Source organism: Thunnus maccoyii, chromosome 7 (genome assembly GCF_910596095.1).
Source record: "Thunnus maccoyii chromosome 7, fThuMac1.1, whole genome shotgun sequence".
Lineage (NCBI taxonomy): Eukaryota > Metazoa > Chordata > Actinopteri > Scombriformes > Scombridae > Thunnus > Thunnus maccoyii.
Window position 1 is genome coordinate 6,458,863 of NC_056539.1, and position 21,538 is coordinate 6,480,400.

The 21,538-nt window shown below is 39.2% G+C and overlaps 1 protein-coding gene across 6 annotated transcripts in view; it reads left to right on the top strand.

Moving 5' to 3' along the window:
- The first annotated feature begins 3,844 nt into the window (after window positions 1–3,844).
- kif1aa (kinesin family member 1Aa) overlaps window positions 3,845–21,538 on the top strand; it is a 40,937-nt gene continuing 23,243 nt past the window's right edge. For 5 of the 6 annotated variants that reach the window (XM_042416334.1, XM_042416329.1, XM_042416332.1 and 2 more), the window contains exons 1-14: window positions 3,845–4,269; window positions 6,127–6,286; window positions 14,239–14,312; window positions 14,460–14,642; window positions 14,732–14,797; window positions 14,904–15,082; window positions 15,220–15,331; window positions 15,566–15,643; window positions 15,815–15,880; window positions 15,972–15,989; window positions 16,092–16,170; window positions 16,285–16,363; window positions 16,541–16,683; window positions 19,642–19,775. In XM_042416334.1, coding sequence (XP_042272268.1) covers window positions 6,181–6,286; window positions 14,239–14,312; window positions 14,460–14,642; window positions 14,732–14,797; window positions 14,904–15,082; window positions 15,220–15,331; window positions 15,566–15,643; window positions 15,815–15,880; window positions 15,972–15,989; window positions 16,092–16,170; window positions 16,285–16,363; window positions 16,541–16,683; window positions 19,642–19,775 — 1,317 coding nt within the window. In that variant the 5' untranslated portion in view covers window positions 3,845–4,269; window positions 6,127–6,180. The remainder of the gene's footprint in view (window positions 4,270–6,126; window positions 6,287–14,238; window positions 14,313–14,459; window positions 14,643–14,731; window positions 14,798–14,903; window positions 15,083–15,219; window positions 15,332–15,565; window positions 15,644–15,814; window positions 15,881–15,971; window positions 15,990–16,091; window positions 16,171–16,284; window positions 16,364–16,540; window positions 16,684–19,641; window positions 19,776–21,538) is intronic. The other variant, XM_042416331.1, reaches the window with a different exon arrangement.

Here is a 21,538-nt window from a genome sequence, read left to right on the forward strand (position 1 = left end):
AGACAAAAAATATTTAAAGCTAGATAATAATACTTTTTACTTGAATATGCACTTGTGGAAAGGATTCACAATACAGAGATGAACAGGTGACATTTAGAAGGAACTGAAAAAATACAAGCAAAGGGAGTGTCCTTTAGAAACTGAATACTACTGCATATTATCAAGAGAAATGAAAGCTAGATGAAACATGATTAGATTTATTATTATGACTGCCTCAGTGGTTCATTTGCTGTCAGCATGCACTCATTGTACTTTTAGATTCATTATTTATAAGCCTGTAATGGGAGGTGTAATTATTGATTTAATTTTTGATTTCATGGAAGCAGAAATCAGTCATAAAACAGACTTATGATCTTTTGCATGAAAAATAAGGAGCTTCTCTTGTTGACCACAAGATGGAGAATGATCTCCCAGTTAATGGATTACTTGGGTTTATTATATTAATATCATTGATGTTTCAGTGCTAAATGTGATTATGGGGAGGGAGTTTTGAGTGACATGCTCTGAGAGATACACTCCAAGAGCATCTCTTTAAGAAAACATGTCTGTCACACTAGGCTCAAGGCAATAGCTCACTCAACCAATAAATTATTCAGACTCCTGTGCCACCGAATTTAGACATGGCAGAAAAGAGCTGGAAGGTTGGGCAGAACAATACATTGGCTCCTGCTCACATCTCCCTGTAGTGGACACTCTTAAATAATCAAAATTTCCTTTCACGCTCACTTATAAAACTGGGCCTTCAGCTTGGCCTAATTCACATTAAAACATGGAAGACAGGGCAGAGTATGTCATCTTGTATGTGGTGAGTCATGGGAGTGACATCATCCTTTTTTCATCTGTTGTGATTCACACTCACCTCTTATATTTGATGGTGGACCATTGCTACACTTCAAGCAGCATATTCTCCTTGTGCATGGATTAGACCTTGAAGTCTTAATGCCGATGATTAAATAAAGGAATTGCATCAGATAGAAGTGGAGGAGATGTAAAGAGCCCTCGAGAGATGTTACACATCAAGAAAATGTGTCTGAGAGAGAGAGAGAGAGAGAGAGAGAGCAGTAAGAATGGTAGGACTGAGCAAAGAGCAAGGTCACAAAACACAATTGCATTGTGTTTCACTCAGGCTGAAACCTGAGCGGCCAGAGTATCCTACCATCAGATAGAGAGTTCCTGTTCACTACCCTTTACCACTGCTAAGCCTGATGTGCAACACACTCTGCATTTTATCTCATAATTTAATTCAATCAAGAGGCATAGATTGGAAGAAATTTTGCAATTAAGTATATTTCAACATCTATGCAAAAAAAAAAGCAAAAAGCAGGGTGAAATGTTTTACTGTGCAGACCTGTTTGTCTAAAGATGGATGACAGTGACAAGAAAATGTATTGATCTCGTAGCGACAACCTCCAGCCGCTGACCCGTTACTGTGCTGTAGACCTGTAATGTGTGTGGGTCACTTGCACAAGGACACATTGTCATTATTAAGCCCGGTCCTCTCATCTCTGCAATCAGCTCAATGACTGTCTGAGAGCCTCTCTATGAGAACATTGCTCCAGGCATCGCTCTTCATCTTGTCATCTGTTCACACAGGTTGAACTACAAAGCATCACTTACATACTGTATCTTCTTTTTCTACCCAATACTAAAAAATATTAGGATTAAACAGGTGTTTGAACCCAATTGTATTTTTTCAGGTATATCACCATCTGAGCTTACGCTAGCAATAGACAGATACCTATAGAGGATACTGAGAATTACAGCTGTGAAACAGATAACAAGGTTAACTGACTAAAACCTACTTAACCTTCATTTAACGACTGGAAGTCAAAAGTAAATGAAATATTGGAAATGGTAAGAATAGCCTACATAAGCAGAAATCAAGAATAGAAATATATCAGAAAGTGGAGTAAATTGATTAAATGGATTAACTAAATAACATAAAGGAACTATCATTAGAGGAGCTACATGTAGTGTGATAGACTATAGATCCAGCCTATTTTCTTGTTTGTATTTTTCCAACTTTATATATTATTATCTTTCACTATCCTACTATCTATCCTATTATTAATTGTCTTTCCTTGTTTTCTCCTTCACTGTAAAATATATAATATTGTAAGAATGCTAGAAGTAAGGATGCTGTCATAAGCAAATGTAAATCAACATTTACTAAAAAAAAAAAGTAAGTTCAGGTGATGTATTTTTAATTTTTTTTTTTTCTTGCTATTGCCGGGAGTTCAGGAGTCTTTTTCACAGCAAACATTTTGACCTGTCATAGCAGTAGAAGTACAGGTGTTACTAATAACATTAATGATGTTCTATTCATGTGTCCCAGTAAACCATGACAGCGTGACAGTGAGCCAGCATGAACAATACCAGCAGCTAAATGAAACTCAGCCATCATTCATTTTATTATTTACACCTGTGCTTTTCCTGCTGTGACATGTCAAAATGTCTTCATTCTGTTCCACATAATTTATGTCATCTGACAGTGCTGTTTTCATTTTTATGAACTCCATTAAAGGCCATTGTTATCTAATGTGATTAAGTCGCAGCTGACTCAATACAACGGTGCAGCCTACATATCTTTTCTCAGTGATGACATTTTGATGATGTCGAAAAAAAAAAAGAATAAATAAATAATAATAATAAAATGATTTATGGCTGATACCATTTAGGTTTTCCAAATGCATGACTCTGGTGTTGTGCACCAGTACAGCTTCCTTGGACACTTGAATGGAACTGAGCCATCATTAATGTTATCAGTTACACCTGTTATTTTCCTGCTATGATAAGTGAAAATTAATGTTGTGGAAAAGGGTTTTGTCTACTGAATGTTTACTATTTAACTATTAGTATTTGCTGTGCAGGAAGACAACTAACTATAACGTCTTCCAACATCAGTGCAGATAAGCCACATCACTTGTGAAGTGAAACTATTTTCTGACCTTTATGACCACATGATCATTTTTTTGCTCCAGTGTTTGGGACTAGACTTGCTGCAAGATGCTGGCTATATTGTGTGCCTCAGTGAGCAGGCAGTTTCCATGGTGCAGAGACCTGCTTTGTGCCAGTTTGTCTCTTCTCAGCTTGATGTCCCTGGTTTGACCTACTAAACATTATTCATAACAAATGCATTTTCATGCTTCTATTGTCCACTGAGTGCAGTCAAAACAATCCTGCATGTAAACGAAGCTGTTTTACCCGCATTTGGGGGAATTTTTTTTTCCACCCATGCTATTTGCTATTTTTTTGGTAGCTTTAAATAAAAAGTATTACACAACAGCAGCTTTTTACATGAGGTGTTTCATGGGGGATACTAATCTTGTTCCCTCCCCACTTACTGCACTGCACTGGAAATGTGCAGATTTAATGGACAGTGATCAGTGTTTGAGGTCTTTTTTGACATGTTGGTAATGGGGAAGGCCGTCACCAACATGTTGAGCTAGACAATGAGGAACTTGAGTGGTCCAAGGTGGTTGAACAGATCAAGGAAATTCCACTCTTTCCTAGATTGGACCCCCAATCAACTGTGACTTGACTTGTCTTAACATGTGACTTTGTTACCCTGCAGCTCACCTGTGTAACAACTCTGTTGTATTTGTAATTGCTTTCCTATTTTCTAGTATGCTATTATTGTTTTGCCCATGTAATGTGTATGTTTATAACTTTTTGAAAACAAAAATTACAAATCGAAAATCTTGCTCCCTAGCCTCCCTGCCCCTCCTCTCTCTTTCCCCCCTTTCTCTCTCCCCCCCATCCAACCCCCCTCCCCTCTCTCTCTTTCTCTCTCTCTCCCTCCCACCCCCCTCTTCTCTCTCTCCACTCCCCCCCTCCTCTTCTCTCTCTCTACCCACCACTGCATTGATGCTGTTACCTCCCTCGGTGGTGATGTCACCGGCTCAGTGGAGCTCAAGCATCCTTGCCAGAGACAGGGAGACAACAGAGCCATTTTGACCGCTTTTGACTGTGAAGAAGCGGCCACCATCCGCAGCAAGCCGACCGGCCACCTTCCTTCCTGGGTCCCCACTGGCAGGGCAGGGCAGGGCAGGGCAGAGGGGGGTGGGTTGGGTAGAGGACACCGTCGACACCGTAACCCCAGCCCTTCCCGTTTTTTCATGGAGAGGCGAGGCTGTTAGCAGGGGCAGTGTCAGACCTGGAGGAGACCAGAGGAGGTGGAGGTAGCTGCGGAGCTGGATAATAAAACAGAGGAGCACGACTAACTCGGTGTCCACACAGGGGGAAAAAGACCTCATTGGCACTGCGGAGGTAGGTTTTTATTTGTCCATTGTCCCGTTGTAATGCAGTTTTAATGAGACAGTCTTTATTTACTTAGTGTTAAATCTCCTGGGAAGAGATGGGCATAGGGTGCGGCCGATGAAGAGGCTGTCAGTGACTAAAGGATAGTGTACTAACAGAAAGACATTAAAGCTGCTCTGTAACACAATACATGTGCTGTCACGACTCGGTGTTGCTTATATTGTTTGATAAACGGTATTTTAATTATGTGAGCATACGCAGGACGACATGAATAAATGCCCTGTCATTGGGCGAAAGGTAAGCTAGGAGACGTGTAGCTTTCCATAACTGAACAAATGTTATCTCACGAGCTCTCAGAATTATTTGCAATTTTTCAAGAAGTAATTACAGTTATGAATTATCAATTTTAGCCTAACCAAAGACAGGCCCTAAACCTGTGTTTACCTGTGCTTTGTGGCTTTGCTGTCATGCCAAAAAGCTAACCATTAAATGTATATTTTTATGATTAAAAAGCAAAAATTGCATGAAACTGTCGTCACCTTAAAGTACACATCATCATGGTTTATTACATTAGTCTTTGTCACAGGGAAAATGGTGGCCGCCCAGCTGAGCTGCATCATCAGCTGATTGGTCAGAGCATCTGTAGATTATGACCATGAATGTTGTTGGAAAAAAAAAAGCAGATCTGAATTTTCAGAAGTATGATAAAGTATTGTTTTTTTATTTATTTATTCTGTTGAACATAATGTATGCTTTAATGTGAACTCCATCGTCATCCCTTCATTTTTATATATCAAAACAATACTGGATGTTGGATCAATATTATTCAGTCTGTTTTATTTATTGATCCTTATCTGTCTTCAGTATAATCTACACTATGGCTACACCTTAAAAAACATGACGCACTGTTTTCCTGTCGTACAATATTAACTGCATACATTTCACAAATGAATCTGTTTCACAAATGAATCTGTTAAGGTGCTGGCTTTAGAGGATGTGTCAGGAAGCAGGGTGACACAGCAGATTTTCAACAGTCAATGACGATGACAGACACTTAAGTCGCAAACTGCAGAAACATACTGTGAATATTGATACAATTCTAACAATATCCCAAATTCGGGGTATTAATTAAGTTACAGAAATGTCACTTTCTCCTATAACCTATAAACTATGATAGTTTGATAACATTCGCAGCAGTGAAATCGTATCGTATTGCTCTTCGTCGAGCTTATTGATTAAAACATGAAATTAATCTATTTTGATTGGCACAGATGATGAGTCATGGTGGATCTTCATCACACCCACGATGGCACTGCACACTAAAATGTGTGGTGGCAGCGTTGATTTAATGTTGATATTTAGTCTTTTAGGAGACAGTATGACGGGGTTTGTTCATGAAACCGAGCTGCTGAATGGAGCCAGACCCTGGATTTGTGGCTGGTTTCAGTGCCATTGTAATCCAGGGAAATAGCCTGACATTTAGCTGCTGCTGCACTTCTTTTGTTACTGCTAGCTTTATTATCCATCTCCCTCGGCTGTAGCTGACCATGCATGGTCTTTTCATGTTACAGCCACATAGCCCTGCCCTCCTCTATTGTGCTGAACACGTCAACCATAAGATGTAATATTCTGCCCTTCAATTTTAACACAAATTCATCTGGAAGTAAAAATAAGACATCAGTTATGTAACATAACATAACATAACATAACATAACATAACATAACATAACATAACATAACATGTGACAAAAAAGATGGTTCAAGTCTGTTGTAGCATGTCATTTGCATATGAAATCATACATACTGATAAAACGGGGAATTATATTAATTAGGATTCACTATCTGCTCCTTTCCACTGATCTGCAGGCCCTACACCTGGGCACCAGACAAGGCACCCCAAGGTGCTAGGAAGACAGCACCATGGCAGGGGCCTCTGTGAAGGTGGCGGTGCGTGTCCGCCCCTTCAATTCAAGGGAGATTGGAAAAGAAAGCAAATGCATCATTCAGATGTCTGGAAACACCACCAGTAAGTACTCAAACCACAACTACTTTACTGAAAAACATTGGCCCAGTCTGGAAAATCCACCTACAGCGTTTGTGTTATATAGAGCTGCAATGATTAGTCGATTAATCGATTAGTCGATCAACAGGAAATGAACCACCAACTATCTTGATAATCAGTTGAGTCATTTTTAAGAAAAAAATGACACATTCTCTGATTCCAGCTTCTCAAATGTGAATATTTTCTGGTTTATTTAGTCCTCTGTGATAGCGAATGAAATACTTTTGGTTTGTGGACAAAACAAGACATTTGAGGTTGCATCATGGGTTTTGGGAAACAGTGATCAACGTTTTTCACCATTTTTGGACATTTTGTAGACCAAACAACTAATCGATATATATTAAAAAAATAATTGACAGTTTAATCAATAATGAAAATAATCATTAATTATTAGAGTATGTTTTTATTGTCTGAAATTCAGAATTAAATGTAGTTTGCTTGAATAGCTACATGCTACACAGGCAGCAAAAGTAGAGGAACTGGTTGGTAGCAGGCACCTGCTGTTAGCAGCCAGGTGTAAGAACTGGGGGGGGGGGGGTGTTCTCCAACCACAGGGCACAGGTTCAAGCTTCTCCAGCTGTTCTGTTGCTGATCTTGACCTCGGACCTCCCTGTATGACTCTGAAAATCTCTATCTCAGAGAAAATGTTCAGCGTGTCTGCAAGATTTACAGCCGTCTTATTACTGAAAGGTTGACGTTTTCCATCACTAAATAGAGCTCGAACTAGATGAGTTATCAGATTGAAATCACCTGCTTAGGAAATCTCTTCAACATCACGCTGTAGGTGACATAATCTCCTGCAAATTTGATCTCATATTTATTTAGCACAACGCCTGTTATTTATTTATGTGGTCAGATTAAGCCAGATTTAAAAACGGCTCCTTATTCAACATTTTCTAATTAACTTTTCAATTGAAATCTGTCACTAATGCACTATTGGCAGCTGCATTTGGAAGAAACGTAGATTTTGTCTGCATGAAATAATCCGTATAAACATACTGAAATGTTACCTACTGTATTTGTTTTTGTGCCTTATGTTGTATAGTTTTTAAGCATGTATTATAGTGCGGAGCACCCCTAATTCCTTGGGTTATGCGTTGTGCACAGCGAGGCCTCTGGTCGAGAGGAGACTGGAAAGACACTCGATATGTAGTCTGCTTAGCAAGGTAAAGCCATTTGTCAATAATGGATGAGGCTCCCTAAAATATTTACCATTTGGCCTAATTTAGCCATCTCTCCCTTCTTCCTCATGTCATGGGTGACTAGACAACAAGCTGGGTGGCTTTTTTGGGTTGTCATTTTTTAACTGTGATTTGTTGGATTTTGTGATAAATTTCCCCTCTAAACTAAAATCTAGACACGTATAATCTTGCAAACTCTAGTAGGAATTGTCCATTTTCGTCCCTCAAGGTTTTCACAGCACGATAGTGATTAAAATTTGTTGACACCTACAGAAAATGTGGTGTCATTGCCTTGGCACGGAGCTCCTTCCTCCTGTCTCTACAGCAGTGGACAATGAGTATTTTGCTGCATTGTCTCCTTTAGCAGTGTAAACTTAGATCAGAGGGACTGTAGTCCACTGGGAATATATTGACAGTGTGGATATCAGTGGAATGTCCTTAGAGACATCCTGTTTGCATTTATCTGTGAATTTGATACCTAATCAAACAAAGCCTATTTCTGTTTTTTTAATCATACCAGTTATGCAGGTACATTTGATGTGAAAACACTGAATTTCACTGGCATGCTACCATGTTAATCAGTGTGGCGTTTCCTTTTTCTTTAATATATGCTCATTTGAACACTTACTGCATATTCACTGCAATACTCACTACCCTGTTCTCATATATTATCTTATATATATTCTTAGATAATGTTTGTTTAGAGACCTCCTGAGAAAACCCAACATTGTAGTTTTGTAGTACAAACTGTACATGCAACAGTATACAACATCGATCAGGCTGTTAAAGCACTGTAGGCATTGTATAAACATACACAATAGATTATTCTTCCATTAGTGAGGAGCCAGAAAATGGCTGCAAATATATATATTTATGTACTGTTTCTGATATTTATTTTTCAGAAATGTATGTTTTTCTAATTTATGTATTATCGTCAAATCAGAAATAGCTATGTCACCTAATATAAGTTAAAGATTTCATCACACCACATGAATACAGTTAAATCTGGGAGTTCAGTTGCAATTAAAGCTTCAAAAAAGAGGAAATCATAAACTAAGCTAATAGAAATTGCAGTAGACATTTTATTTTGACATATTAAACCTCTAGTTAGAAGCCCCCCCACACTGGTTATTTTACACACAGAATTGGGTCTGTGTGAACAGATTTTAGTTGCAAATCCGTTCAATCAATCTTGCTTACAATCCAGAAATTAAACTGAGTTTAACATCATGTTAGCTGTAATAAAAAACATCATGTTGATCAGACGCACAAAGCCTCTTTCAGTGAGACTGCAGGTCTTTCATCAGAGCAGATTGTTCTCTTCAGCTCTGAGTCAATGGCTCTGGATGTGGACTGGAGGATGTGAGCTGACTGATGTCATGAAAAAGCCCATTGGTTGCAATGTCTGGAGGAGGTACAGAGGCAGGGTATAAATGCCCCCTTGTCTTTTTGTAGTCTGGGCTGAGGAAAGGAGGAAGAAAAAGTTCTGGGGGTTTTTTTGTGTGTGTCTCACTCTCTGCTTTGTGCTCTCTGACACCCATGCGTCGGTCAATAGCCCAGTTCCCACAAAGCAGCAGAATGGCAGTAATCTTGTTGTTTGAGAGATCTTCCCTCCCACGCCAGCCTTAATTAAGATGCAGGGGACAGACCTGAAGGAAAGATGGGCCTCTCTTTAGAGGGCTACTGGGTGCAAATTCTTTTCTGGATAGATTTCAATTTATTTTGCTGCAGTCAGAAAACTTATAGAGAAGAAATTTCACTACTGGACCGACTCAAAATATTTCTGTACATCCCTTTTAAAACTCTTAATAATATCAAATAAATGGCAAATTGTATGGTGTACATTATGTTGTTGTGGTAAAATTGAATGTAGACACACCCTTGTAAATAAATTTGCAGAAATATCATGCTTTTTAGGGAGAACTAAATGTATTTATGCAGCTTGTTCAAATTTTAGATAAAATAATGAGCTGATTAGCATAATATTGCACAACTACAGCTAAAGTGCCTGTTGGTAGGTTTTGTGTCTTATCGGGGTGAGCTTTATAAATTTGCATCCAACCTAAAGCAGCAGACAACATACCACCTACATGTAAACCCAGTGCTGAATATAGCATCTATGTGGCTCCCCTCCAGTCTCTGTCAGTGGGTTCACATCCCCTCTGCCAGACCTGCTGACACAGCCACATTTCCTCCCCTATTGACTGGGGCAGGTCACCCGTGACAGTCTGACCAGCATCACTCAGTCACAATTATGAAGACCCAGCAGCTATGACAAAGACAAACATGGAGTGTGTCATAATAGGATGCAGAAAAGATGATAGTGTAACAACTACAGCAGATAATCACCACTATAATTAGAAGATGTGAGATGTGGGTGTCGCTGACAGTGATAGTGACAAGCAGTGGTGATGTTTTACCCCCCAAAAAGTGTGTAAACTACATTTGGGGAATCAAAATGACTTAACACTGTATTGAAGTGTGTTGTCAAACATTGCTTTTAAAAGGTGGTATTCAAAAAGTGCAAGGCAACGTTTAGATCTTTAAAATAAAGTTGGAACCATCCCTTTATAGTAAGTAATGTAATGTAAATGTGATTATAAATATAATATGCTGTGTAACTACCTGTTTGTAATATACAATTATTCAGCAGTGGTGAAATAGCATTGAAAGAAATAAGTCCTGCATTCAGACTTAAGTGAAAGTATTTATAATAGATTAAAGTATCAGTGTAAGGAAATGTTACACTGTAGTTGCATAAACCTACAGAAAATATTTTGATGACATTTTAGTAATTAAGGACAGAACAAGTAAGGAACAAATCAGGAACTAACGTCTAATTATTAAACAGCTATTATAAATCAAGAATAATACAGTAGATAATAAGTTACATTAGAACAGGCTAGATACTGTGTAAACCAGTAGGAGATAATAATGTCAATGAATCAATGTAAAATAGGTCTTTTGTGTCTGTTTTCAGTTAAGTCATTAATTCCGGCTAATAAGCTAGAGTCTGTTGCCTTTCCATTCAGTCCACCAAACAAAGTTAAAACACGCCTCCATTAACGGCCTACTGATGGATTATTTTTGGATGGATCATTATTTTGTACAACCACAATATTCAGGCTGCCTTTTAGAAGATTTTGGGTTGTTGGCTCTTAAAAAATAGAAAATTAATGTTCCCTACTCCGTTTTCGTTCCCATTTTCCTACTGATGCTGTTAGCTCCCTACTTCTCATTAATTTGTTGGGGTTTTTTTTGCAAAGTAATTACTCCCTGCTCAAACAATTCAGCACAATTCTAACATGCTGTTGTTTTTTTTTCTTCCTCCTTATTTTCCATATATCCGAAGAACTAATTTGAATGCTGTAAAAATAAGTGTCTATATCAGGCGAATACGATTAAACTCATTAGTAGAAATCAGTATGTGCAACCATTCTGTTAATAAGAGAAAATACATAGTGTATATGCGCATACACACCTGACCACCTCTGGTGACGAGTTTCCTGCCAGAAGACAATGAGCTTCTGTCGTACCCTGTCTAATTACGTTTGCCCCCCATGTCATGACTTTCAGACCTGGCGTCATCCATAAACTCAACACCTCGCAATTAACAAGCGTTTCCATCATAAAAGTGGGAAGACAGGTAGTAAAGGGGAGCATGATGTAGATTGGAGACATGCTCCGTGGGCGTAAAATGCTGCTAAAACTGGCCTCAGGTGGAGATTACCCTGACATGCGAGCTGAACGCTGAGCACTGTCAACGTCACCCAAGCTACTGAGTGTAATTTTAATAGCCAGCACTGCCCTGTTTCTCGCTGTAACCCTCGTATATGCTCCCAATCACTGCCACTCTAAAGTAATTACTTTATCTGAAAGCAAGGCGCTTTTCTTTCCGGTCTTGTATGAATCATAGGACACAATCAGAGATGAGTAAGTATAGAGGAGATGAATTACTGCAAAGGGTACTCGTCAGATCTTGATATATTTCTCATTTGAGAGGTTTGGTAAAGTAATCCATTGTCGTTTTTAAATTAGATTTATTTGATGGGTTTTTTTTTCTGCGTTGTGACTCCAGATTTTAAAGAACCAGATCAGATTTATTTGCCATGAAAGCTAATCAATTGCTTCCCTGTTTTCACCACATGACAGCTTGAGACTTTGTGGGGCCTTCATTCAATATCTGACTGTATTCGAGAGTGCTCTTAAATGGCCATTTTTCATTGTAAGCCAATTGCAGTGACACACTGATATACTTTTGCAGTGTTTAACCTGCTTCACCGCTACACAGGAAATACATTTTCTTTTGAAAGTGATTAGTTACAACAGGTTCAAAGCCTCTTTTAAGTATTGTGTTATTTAACCAAAATTTTGTGCAAGTTGCATAGTTTATTTCCAGGTATGGCCAATCAGGCTTTACAATGAGCAACGCTAGATTTCACTGGGGAAGGCAACAAGGGTAAACGCTATTGCTGCATTAATTATTATTGTTTCATTAATACTAGTTGTTCCTCCAATTCTAAGTAGGTATAACCGGAATTTCAAATGATGTCTGAAGTGATGACATTTACTGTAAAGAAAACATTTATGGCAGGAGACAGTGCACAGTTAGGGAAATTAGCAGTTGCTGCTGTGGTTAGCGGCAAACCTCACACATTTTATGACAGGCACTGAGTACACTACTTTTGTATTCTCAAAATAGAAGAGAGTCCTGTGTGTAAACTGTAATGCATCTGTGTTGATATTTGGTCGTCTTCCAGAGTACCTGGACACGTCATGCCCAGTAAACACAGCCTCATCTCTTTGTCATGGTGAGGAATGGGTCTGAAACTCTAAACCCAAGACTAACTGCCACACTGGCCTATATTTCATAGATGGAAAGACAGCAGCAGTGTAAAGAGGAAATAACAGTGTGTACGCTTACTTGAGAGTCTACTTAGCCCTGGGCCTTTTCTTCTATTATCGACCACATCTACATTAGCAGGGAAAATGTTGTCTGGCGCTCTGGGAGCAGAAAGGAAGCATTTTCACAGTTGTTATCATCAGACCATATTAGATGTGTTGTTCTTCTGTGGGCACGCCACCAGGTCAGTCACTCCAGTGGCAATATTTACAGTCATACTTGGAACTAAGGAACACACTGATATTTGGGTGTGCTTCAGCCCTCTGCAAGAGAACTGTACAGCTTTGAAAGCCATTCTCTCAGTCTTGATCTGCAGCAGAATGATTAGATGGAAAACAATAGTAAGCTGTAGTTATGCATCTGATATTTTGCCTTTAATTGTGTGTCAATTTTAATTGTAACATGTCTCAACATTATGAGAATGAAAACAAACGTAGGCCCTATCATCCCATCACACAGGTTGTTGTATGTGGAAGCATTTTTCTACAAATCTTAATTACTTTTGCTGCATGTCCATTTTTAGAGAATATTATTCATTCTTCTGGCTCAGTTGTCCATTTTTGGATCACATTTATTTTGTCTGTTGTTCAATCAAAGGTATTATTCCAAAAATGAAATCTCTGGACAAGAAAAAAAGTTATACAATTAAATAACGGATATATCAAAGAGGCATTGTTTTGAAAGAATCAATTATGATATTGTGTAAAAGAGCAAAATCTTTATAAATGCACATACTGTACATACACAGTTTTCTTTGCTGCAAATAAGCTTTAAGCTCTACACTTAACCAATAGATGAAGTGAACCAGAGAAAGATGTGTGTCCTCATCATAAAGTGAATGAGTACCTCTATGTGCTTTGTAAAGGGTCACGGAGCAGACGTATCTAATATCAAGTTAGGCCAGATATCAGTAGGAAATGATTTGATCAGCCATCATAATTCAAGAATGGAGATTTGCTTGAGTCATCATTGGTCATCCTGTGGATATAAATGTACCAGACCAGACTATCATTGGTAAGGCTAGGATTGCTATTGGGTAATGTGAAAAGGTATTGAATAGAAAGATTAAACTTTTAATGGCAGATGGTTGATATGACTCGTTTTGGTTTGTGCGAAACAGAGTGATATACAGTATAGGTGGTGGACACAGGAAGAAAAAATGAATATTTTAAGATTCACAAAGGTAGAATATGTTGGAGGGCAGACAGAGGACAGCTGAGCCTGATGAAATGCAGCTCAAGGCTGATGGTTGTGTCATGATTAGACTGTTGAAACATGAGTTGAGTCTGAGCCTGACAGGCTCAGTCTGAGCTGTCCTAAAATGGCCGTTGCACAAGAGAAAGCTGGTAGGTAACAACAAGGTCTTTTACTTCTGGCACCACCATCAGGCCAAACTGTACATTTGGAAATAGGAAATAAAAATAGCAAAGTTGTCTCTTTTTCATCCAACCTATTTTCCTGGTGTTATGAATTACAGCCTTGTGGCTGTACTGAAGAGGTTTAATCTTGTTTTTGGTTGTACGTGCTATTTCCTACTCGCTCACATAAATTTGCAAGTGTGCACCCACCTTCAGTGGGGGTAAATGTTTTCTCATTACTCTCAGTGTTCATCTTCCTAAAAATGCCAAAAGGTTCCCAAAACAGCCGATCTTTTGTGGTTTGTGTTAATGTGGTGCCCAAACATTAAAGATCACTATTGGTACAGAAAGAAGAAGCAACTAAGGCCTTTCCAGCTCTATTAGTACAACATGACACTGATCCAGTTCAGATACAGTTTCATGTGGACGGCACTCACCCTCCCTCTGACCTGTGTTCCTTGTCCTGTCTTTCAGCCATCATCAACCCCAAGCAGGCCAAAGACAACAAGAGCTTCAACTTTGATTACTCCTACTGGTCGCACACCACGGTAACTCTTTCCGCACTCCCACAGAGCAAATGTTGCACAGACACCCCAACAAAGCCACAAACACACACACACACACACACACACACACACACACACACACATATTACTATGGATTGCTAATTATTGATCTCTTATTTCTCTCCACAGCCGGCGGATGTCAATTATGCCTCTCAGATGCTGGTGTACAAAGACATCGGAGAAGAAATGTTGCTGCATGCCTTTGAAGGTTACAACGTCTGCATCTTTGCTTATGGCCAGACGGGTGCTGGCAAGTCCTACACCATGATGGGAAAACAGGATGTCAAAGATCAACAAGGAATCATTCCCTTGGTACAGACATGATTACTTGCACAGTAAGTGAATCTGAATTTCTCTCTTGTAAAAATTCTGAATTAATGTTCTTATTTTCCTCCTTCCAGCTGTGTGAAGATCTTTTCACTAAAATCAATGACAATACAGACAACAGCATGTCTTACTCTGTGGAGGTAAGTATGGTTCCCCTCTGTAATCTGCCCCTCCTGCATATACAGTGATATACCTGAACCCGTCACCCGTTCAAAATGTTTAAGCTCATTTTATGAAACTGAACAGGTAAGCTACATGGAAATCTACTGTGAACGTGTGCGGGACTTGCTGAACCCTAAAAACAAAGGGCACCTGCGTGTGCGAGAGCATCCTCTGATGGGACCCTATGTGGAGGACCTGTCCAAGCTGGCTGTCACCTCCTACAACGACATCCAGGACCTGATGGACTCTGGCAACAAGGCCAGGTGATGAAGCCCTCCATCAGCTTATTTAATTATTTATATTCTAGCTATTTGCACTTTGAATTCTTATATTTGTTGGTCTAACAAACACAGAAACATTCATTTTGCTTATTGGATAAATGAATCTACTCTCTCTACAGGACTGTGGCTGCCACCAACATGAACGAGACAAGCAGTCGCTCGCATGCCGTCTTTAACATCATATTCACTCAGAAGCGCCTTGATGCCGAGACTGATAACACCTCCGAGAAGGTACAACACGAGTGAACTCATTTAACATTGAGCTGTTGTCTCTGCTTATCTTTTAGCTGATTGATGACACTGATTTAAATCTTGTCGTAATTAGGAAATCATTGATTACTTGAAGGTCATAATGATAATGTGAGGTGAAAATAATCTTTTAACGAAACCTGTCTCTGGAACAACAATGATACAAGTAATCTGTTGTATTTTATTCATTAAAATCTATTGCATGGTCTGTTGCAGGTCAGCAAAATAAGTTTGGTGGATTTGGCTGGCAGTGAGAGGGCAGATTCTACTGGAGCCAAAGGGACAAGGCTTAAGGTGAAAATACTTTCCTTTATTACATTTGGGGTATTCAAAAACAGCTCTGAAAACACATTTACTCGCCTGTGTGGGAAACAATCAATATGGCTAAATATACATTAAAGCAATTGATTTGTGTGTGTTTACTTTCAATGCAAACATCCTTCTCTGCCTCGGGCTCTGTCACAGGAAGGAGCAAATATCAACAAATCTCTGACCACGCTGGGGAAGGTCATCTCTGCTTTGGCAGAAGTGGTAAGAATTCTATCTGTGTACTGTTCATTGTAAGATAAAGCAGATTTAATGTAGGATAAATGTGTTTATTTTACTGTCTACTTCATTTTAGGACTCTGGGCCAAATAAGGTAAACTATTTGAATTCTAATATTTTCTGTGTATTATTTCTCTCAACCTAAATGCAGATAAATGCATTGATTTTAATTTTGTTTTTCCTATTTAACACACAGAATAAAAAGAAGAAGAAAGTAGAAAGCTTCATTCCCTACAGAGATTCAGTTTTGACCTGGCTACTGAGAGAAAATTTGGGTATGAGCACTATAAATCTGAGTTTGACAGGCTAATTTTTCCTAATAATCCATCAATTTTCAGCAAACTGAGCCCAAAGCGTTCTAATCTAACTCTTTTTCTACATTGTGTCAGGGGGGAATTCTCGCACTGCGATGGTAGCTGCCCTGAGTCCAGCAGACATCAACTATGACGAGACCCTCAGCACACTCAGGTAGAGAGCAGACAACACATTTTCTGCTACATCTTTTACCTCCCGCACAGCCAATGAATGCGGCTTTGAACGACAAGTTACAGCCGCAGTGCCGTGCTGCGGGGGTGGGGGGGATTGTGAATATGTGCGTGCCTTGTTGTCTCCTCCGTCACCCGTGTCCTTTGTTTACACTCACAGGTACGCAGACCGCGCCAAACAAATTCGCTGTAACGCTGTCATCAACGAGGATCCCAACAACCGACTGGTGCGCGAGCTGAAGGAGGAGGTGTCTCGTCTGAAAGAGCTCCTCTTCGCCCAGGGCCTGGGTGACATCATTGAGAGTAAGGGCTCATTTATTGGGTTGGTGTGACCATTAGTGTTATCTCTAAATTCAATTTCAAACCGTTTGTAATGGTTTCAGACCATTTTGTAAGTGTGCACATTATTCTCAAGGCTATACAATCAGCCTCACCTCAGCTCACACAGCTCCTCTCACAAACACTGCACTAGTATTCTCCCTATGTTCACAAACATTATGTGTGCGTCAAGGTGCCTTCAGATACAACATCTAACCAAGAACCAGCCCTCCAAAATTAATGGAAAGACATGAATGGAAAGTGATGAATAGATGCAGATTCTCTTTGGACTACAGAGGGACCAGAATTGAAGTGCAATTTATTCCCATGTTGTAGGGAGGGAGCTAGCATGACGAGCTATTTAATATTAGCATTCCAAGTTGGAAAATGCTAGCCTCTACTGCTGTCCTAGCACTCATTTAACCATATAATAGTCCACTAGCACAGTTGTATAATGTGTAATGTAGCTCTAGAAGGAGCTCTCTCCGTCTGTACAAAGAAAAGTCTGAAAAAGAAACCCTGATGATGTCATAGTGTGTAAATTATAACAGGGAGTCTGCATTACAAACTAGAGGTGAGGGGTTTGATAGACGTGGGCATTTACCAGGCACACAGGGTCTACAGAAAAGATGCATTGAGTTATATTGAATTGCATTATGGGGGGCATGGGTTCTAGTGTTTTTGGAGATTTCAGCCTCTGCTGCATCGATTTTGATCATAAATGTTTTGGTTTGTCTCTTGCACGTCCTTCAACTTTTTGTGCAAGACTAAATCACTAGATTACTCCTTAAAACTGAGACAAAAATCAATGCTGACGGAATAAACCACCTGCACTATTATGGCGGGCTGCATCACGTTACACCCAACCCCCCAATTCTGATGCACTATTAAACAAGATGAAAATTTGTATCTGAACGCAGCTTTACAGTTATCTGAAATTGTATTTTTTTTTTCTCATAACCATTGTCATGGCTGAACCTGTGAGTGTTTCATTTACAACATTTGTCACAGAAAAATCAGAAATGAACATGCAGAACTATATCTCCTGTACTGAGAGCATTCTAGACAAATGGGTTGTATTTATGTCGACTACACAGCTCAAGTGTTCAGCAAATGATACATGAACATTTAAATCCATGATCATTTTAATCTAAAGGTGTTACACTGTCTCTTTTTCTCTTTCTCTCTTTCTCTCTCTCTTTCTGTCATGCTATATCTTGTCTTCTCCCAGCATTTCGAGGGTCTGGTGCTGAGATAGAGGGTTTGAAATGTATGTTTCTTGGCTCTTGCTTTTGCTCTTGTGGCAGCTTAGCATCACTGGCGCTTTCTGTGACAGTAAATAATAGCTTTTTTGTGTTCCCTGCAGCACCACAATATCAAGAGAAATTGATCAGATTGTTTAAAGAGATATCTACTGAAATACAAGTAGATGAATGTTTATGCAATACAAATAGCATATAGGCTTTGTCATTTTGGCTGTTATCTATTTATATCGCTATATATGCAATATCATGGTGCTGTAGAGATTTGTGTTTGGCTTCGTAGCTGTGGCATTGGTGGGGCAAAGCTTAATTCACTGTGATGCAACAAAGCAGAGCAGCAAAATATGAATTTGCACCATCAAGAGACATGTTTCATCCCAATCTTTAATTTCCCTGATGTAGAGACTGTAGCCTCCCATTCCCCCCCGGCAGGGTCTGTCTGGCTTTATCACCTCCCGTTGGCAGCCGTAACAGAAAGCATTCAGTAAACATAAGACGATGATGATGCGCCCTTTCCCGTCATTTGAGGGAGAGTATAATAATTTGCATAATATTAGATCTATGAGGTACTCACCTCATTTTATGCCATGAGTTTTTTACTGTCTTTCCATAATACATGACTTCATTAGCTGCACTGCGAAGGCGATATTATGTGATCCATCTTGGCAGGCAACAGCCTGTCCAGATGGATGGGTGTGATACACTTTTCCAATTTATTGCTCTGTGTTGCCATAGCAGCAGCTGCAGGGTTGATATTCTTTATTTTGTAGAATCTATCATAGGCCTTTGAGGTGTCACAACAATGCCAAGGAAAAACATTGAACGAACAACAGAATACAGGATGTAAATTGTAGACTGTTTCAATAAATAGAAAAGATATCAAAAGTCATGATTCAAAATGTCCACAGGTGTTTACTTAATGGCTATACATATAAACTTGTCTGATTCTCTGCCAGAGTAATGGATTTCTTTCAGTAAATTGTTTGGCATTGCTCATTTTAGAGAAGCACACTGAGCATTAAATGCATCTCGTCAGCTTTTAGATACAGTGATAATGTTAATGGAGAGCTCAGGCTTCCTGAATGTTCTCTGAAGAATGAGTCATTATGTCCCTGCACATTGGACGGCCTTGCTTACGTATTTCATTTTCCATACACAATGACTCATTTTATTTTTGCTTTAAAAGATGCTTGATTGGAAATAATTCTTGTCTCATATTTGAAATTCTATCTGAAATGAACAGTATATATATTGCAACTTTACATTTGCTTATCTTCGACTGTTCCTGCATTTGACACTTGCTTGAGGTTTTTTGTATATTAGTTGCATTATTTTTTGTGCCTTGTAACGGCTGGATGGCCTCTTTGTTGCATCTCTTTGGTTGGTCTTCTTTGCGCGTGGCTTTCCGCTGGTGCTGCCCTCGCTTGTATACAAGCAGTTTAAGTTTCTCTCTGTGAATTAGATTTGTTTTAAGCCACATTTTGTCTTCTTTCTATTCTCCCTTTTCTTCTCTTCCTTATCTGTCTGCATTTCTCCATTTCTTTACTCCCTATTATCGATTACCCCAACCCCACTTCCTGTACACTCCCAGCGCCCCCTCCCACCCTGACAGACCTATCCGATTACAAGAACAATAACAATAAAGGCCAAGCTGTGAATCAAAGGGATGATCTCTCCACAGTGACCAATGCCATGACGGGGATGAGTCCCTCTCCGTCTCTCTCGGCCTTGTCCAGCCGTGCCGGATCTATCGCCAGTCTGCATGACCGCATCATGTTCAGCCCAGGCAGTGAGGAGGCCATCGAGAGGCTGAAGGTGAACACTGGATGACAAACAGTACCTCTTTAATTTCTCACTCCATTTTGACATAATGCAGTTGTACTGTACGTACATATTAGATATTCCCTATGCCCATCAGTTACATGTTGCCAGATGATATCTACAGCGTTATTCACCAATGATTTGTACTCATGACCTCTCAGTAGTTAAAGGATAAGACAGGCTATCATCTGTGTTTTTGTTATTGGCAACAAATCCCAAAAAGTATTGTTGGGAGCATTTTATGGCTGTAATAGAGGGTCCACATTAGAAGTTTGTTTTGTCATGTTTCATCTTTTTAAAGGATAAATAATTTCTTAAAACAGCTGAGCACTCTAGTTTTTAGGACAGTGTATGTGCAACTAACTTCAAAATATACAATTGTGCCCATGTTCAGGTTCCTGTTTCAAAGTGGGATTAGTGAAAACTCTGAGTTTGTTATCCCTGAGATGAAGGAAACTCTGGGTTTTCAGTCCCAGAAAGTTACCACGGTAACTGACCCAGAGTTAACTGTGAAGCTAACCTGCTCACTGGCAGGCTTTCTTCAACAAGCCCTGAGTTACTCTCTGTCTCCTCCCTCTTACAGAGCCAGACACGCTGTTTCATTTCCTCATCCATTCAGTCTGCATCAAAGCGCATTCATTAGTGGAGGTTTACTGTATGTTAGAATCAAAATCCTGGTTGGATATTAGTTTAGTTACTCAAGGACTTTCTAAACTTAGCGCTTTTATGAACATCAGTCATTTCTTTGAATAGCGGTTTTTACCTTCACATTCAAATATTACACAGCGTGAATTCAGCCTCAGCTCAGAATAAAACCTCTGCATGTCCTTCTGTTATAACACTGTGACTCACTGTGCACACAAGACAGCAGCTACTGCACTGAAATGTTCATTGAACATAATGTGTAATCTCAGTTTAAATTTAAAAATCAGTAATAAGCTTTAGACACATAGGATCAATGAATAATTATCTCTATCGCTCATGATGTGATCGGTTGCACTGATGGAACATCATTCCTATAATATTGGACATTATATGTTAATATTACTGTGTAATTAGGATCAAACAGCATCACTGAATGCTGTTGAACCAAAATACAAATAGACGTCAAAACTCTTAAAATCTACCATATTTAACCTTGATGCTGTTTCAAGTGCAAACACACAACACACCAAATACATTATTACTGGATCAGACTGTGAGTTTACAGTCATGTCTCTGTGTCTTTGATCTATATATGTTATAAATCTTTAACTATATTTTTCATCTTCAGTTGCTGCCTCCTGTGTTTTGTCCCTGTCAGATTAAAGCTGAACAAATATATTTAAAATATAATGTAGCTGCAGCCCGATACACAGTCAGGTTCTCCTTCATCATCATTAAGGAAATGGAAGTCTGGTAAATGATGAATTAATGGACAACACTGAATAGAACTTTATTGTGTTAACTTATTGACACTTTTTTCCGCTCTGACTCAGGCTTTTTTTTATTTTTTAAAGATAAATGTGCAACGTCCGCATACACATGCATTAATATCTCTACTTCCACTGGATTAATATGGAAACTCTGCGTTAAATTTACCTAATGTCATGGTGAATCATAGTATCTGAGCTCCATTGATGATGGCTTTTTTCATTCATCACACACACGCTTAACTTAGAGTGAACATAGTCAGAGTTCATTGAACTGACTGATCAGTTGTTCTGAAACCGAAAACTCCCATCTCATTTCCCATCTCAGGGTTCATCAACTCAGAG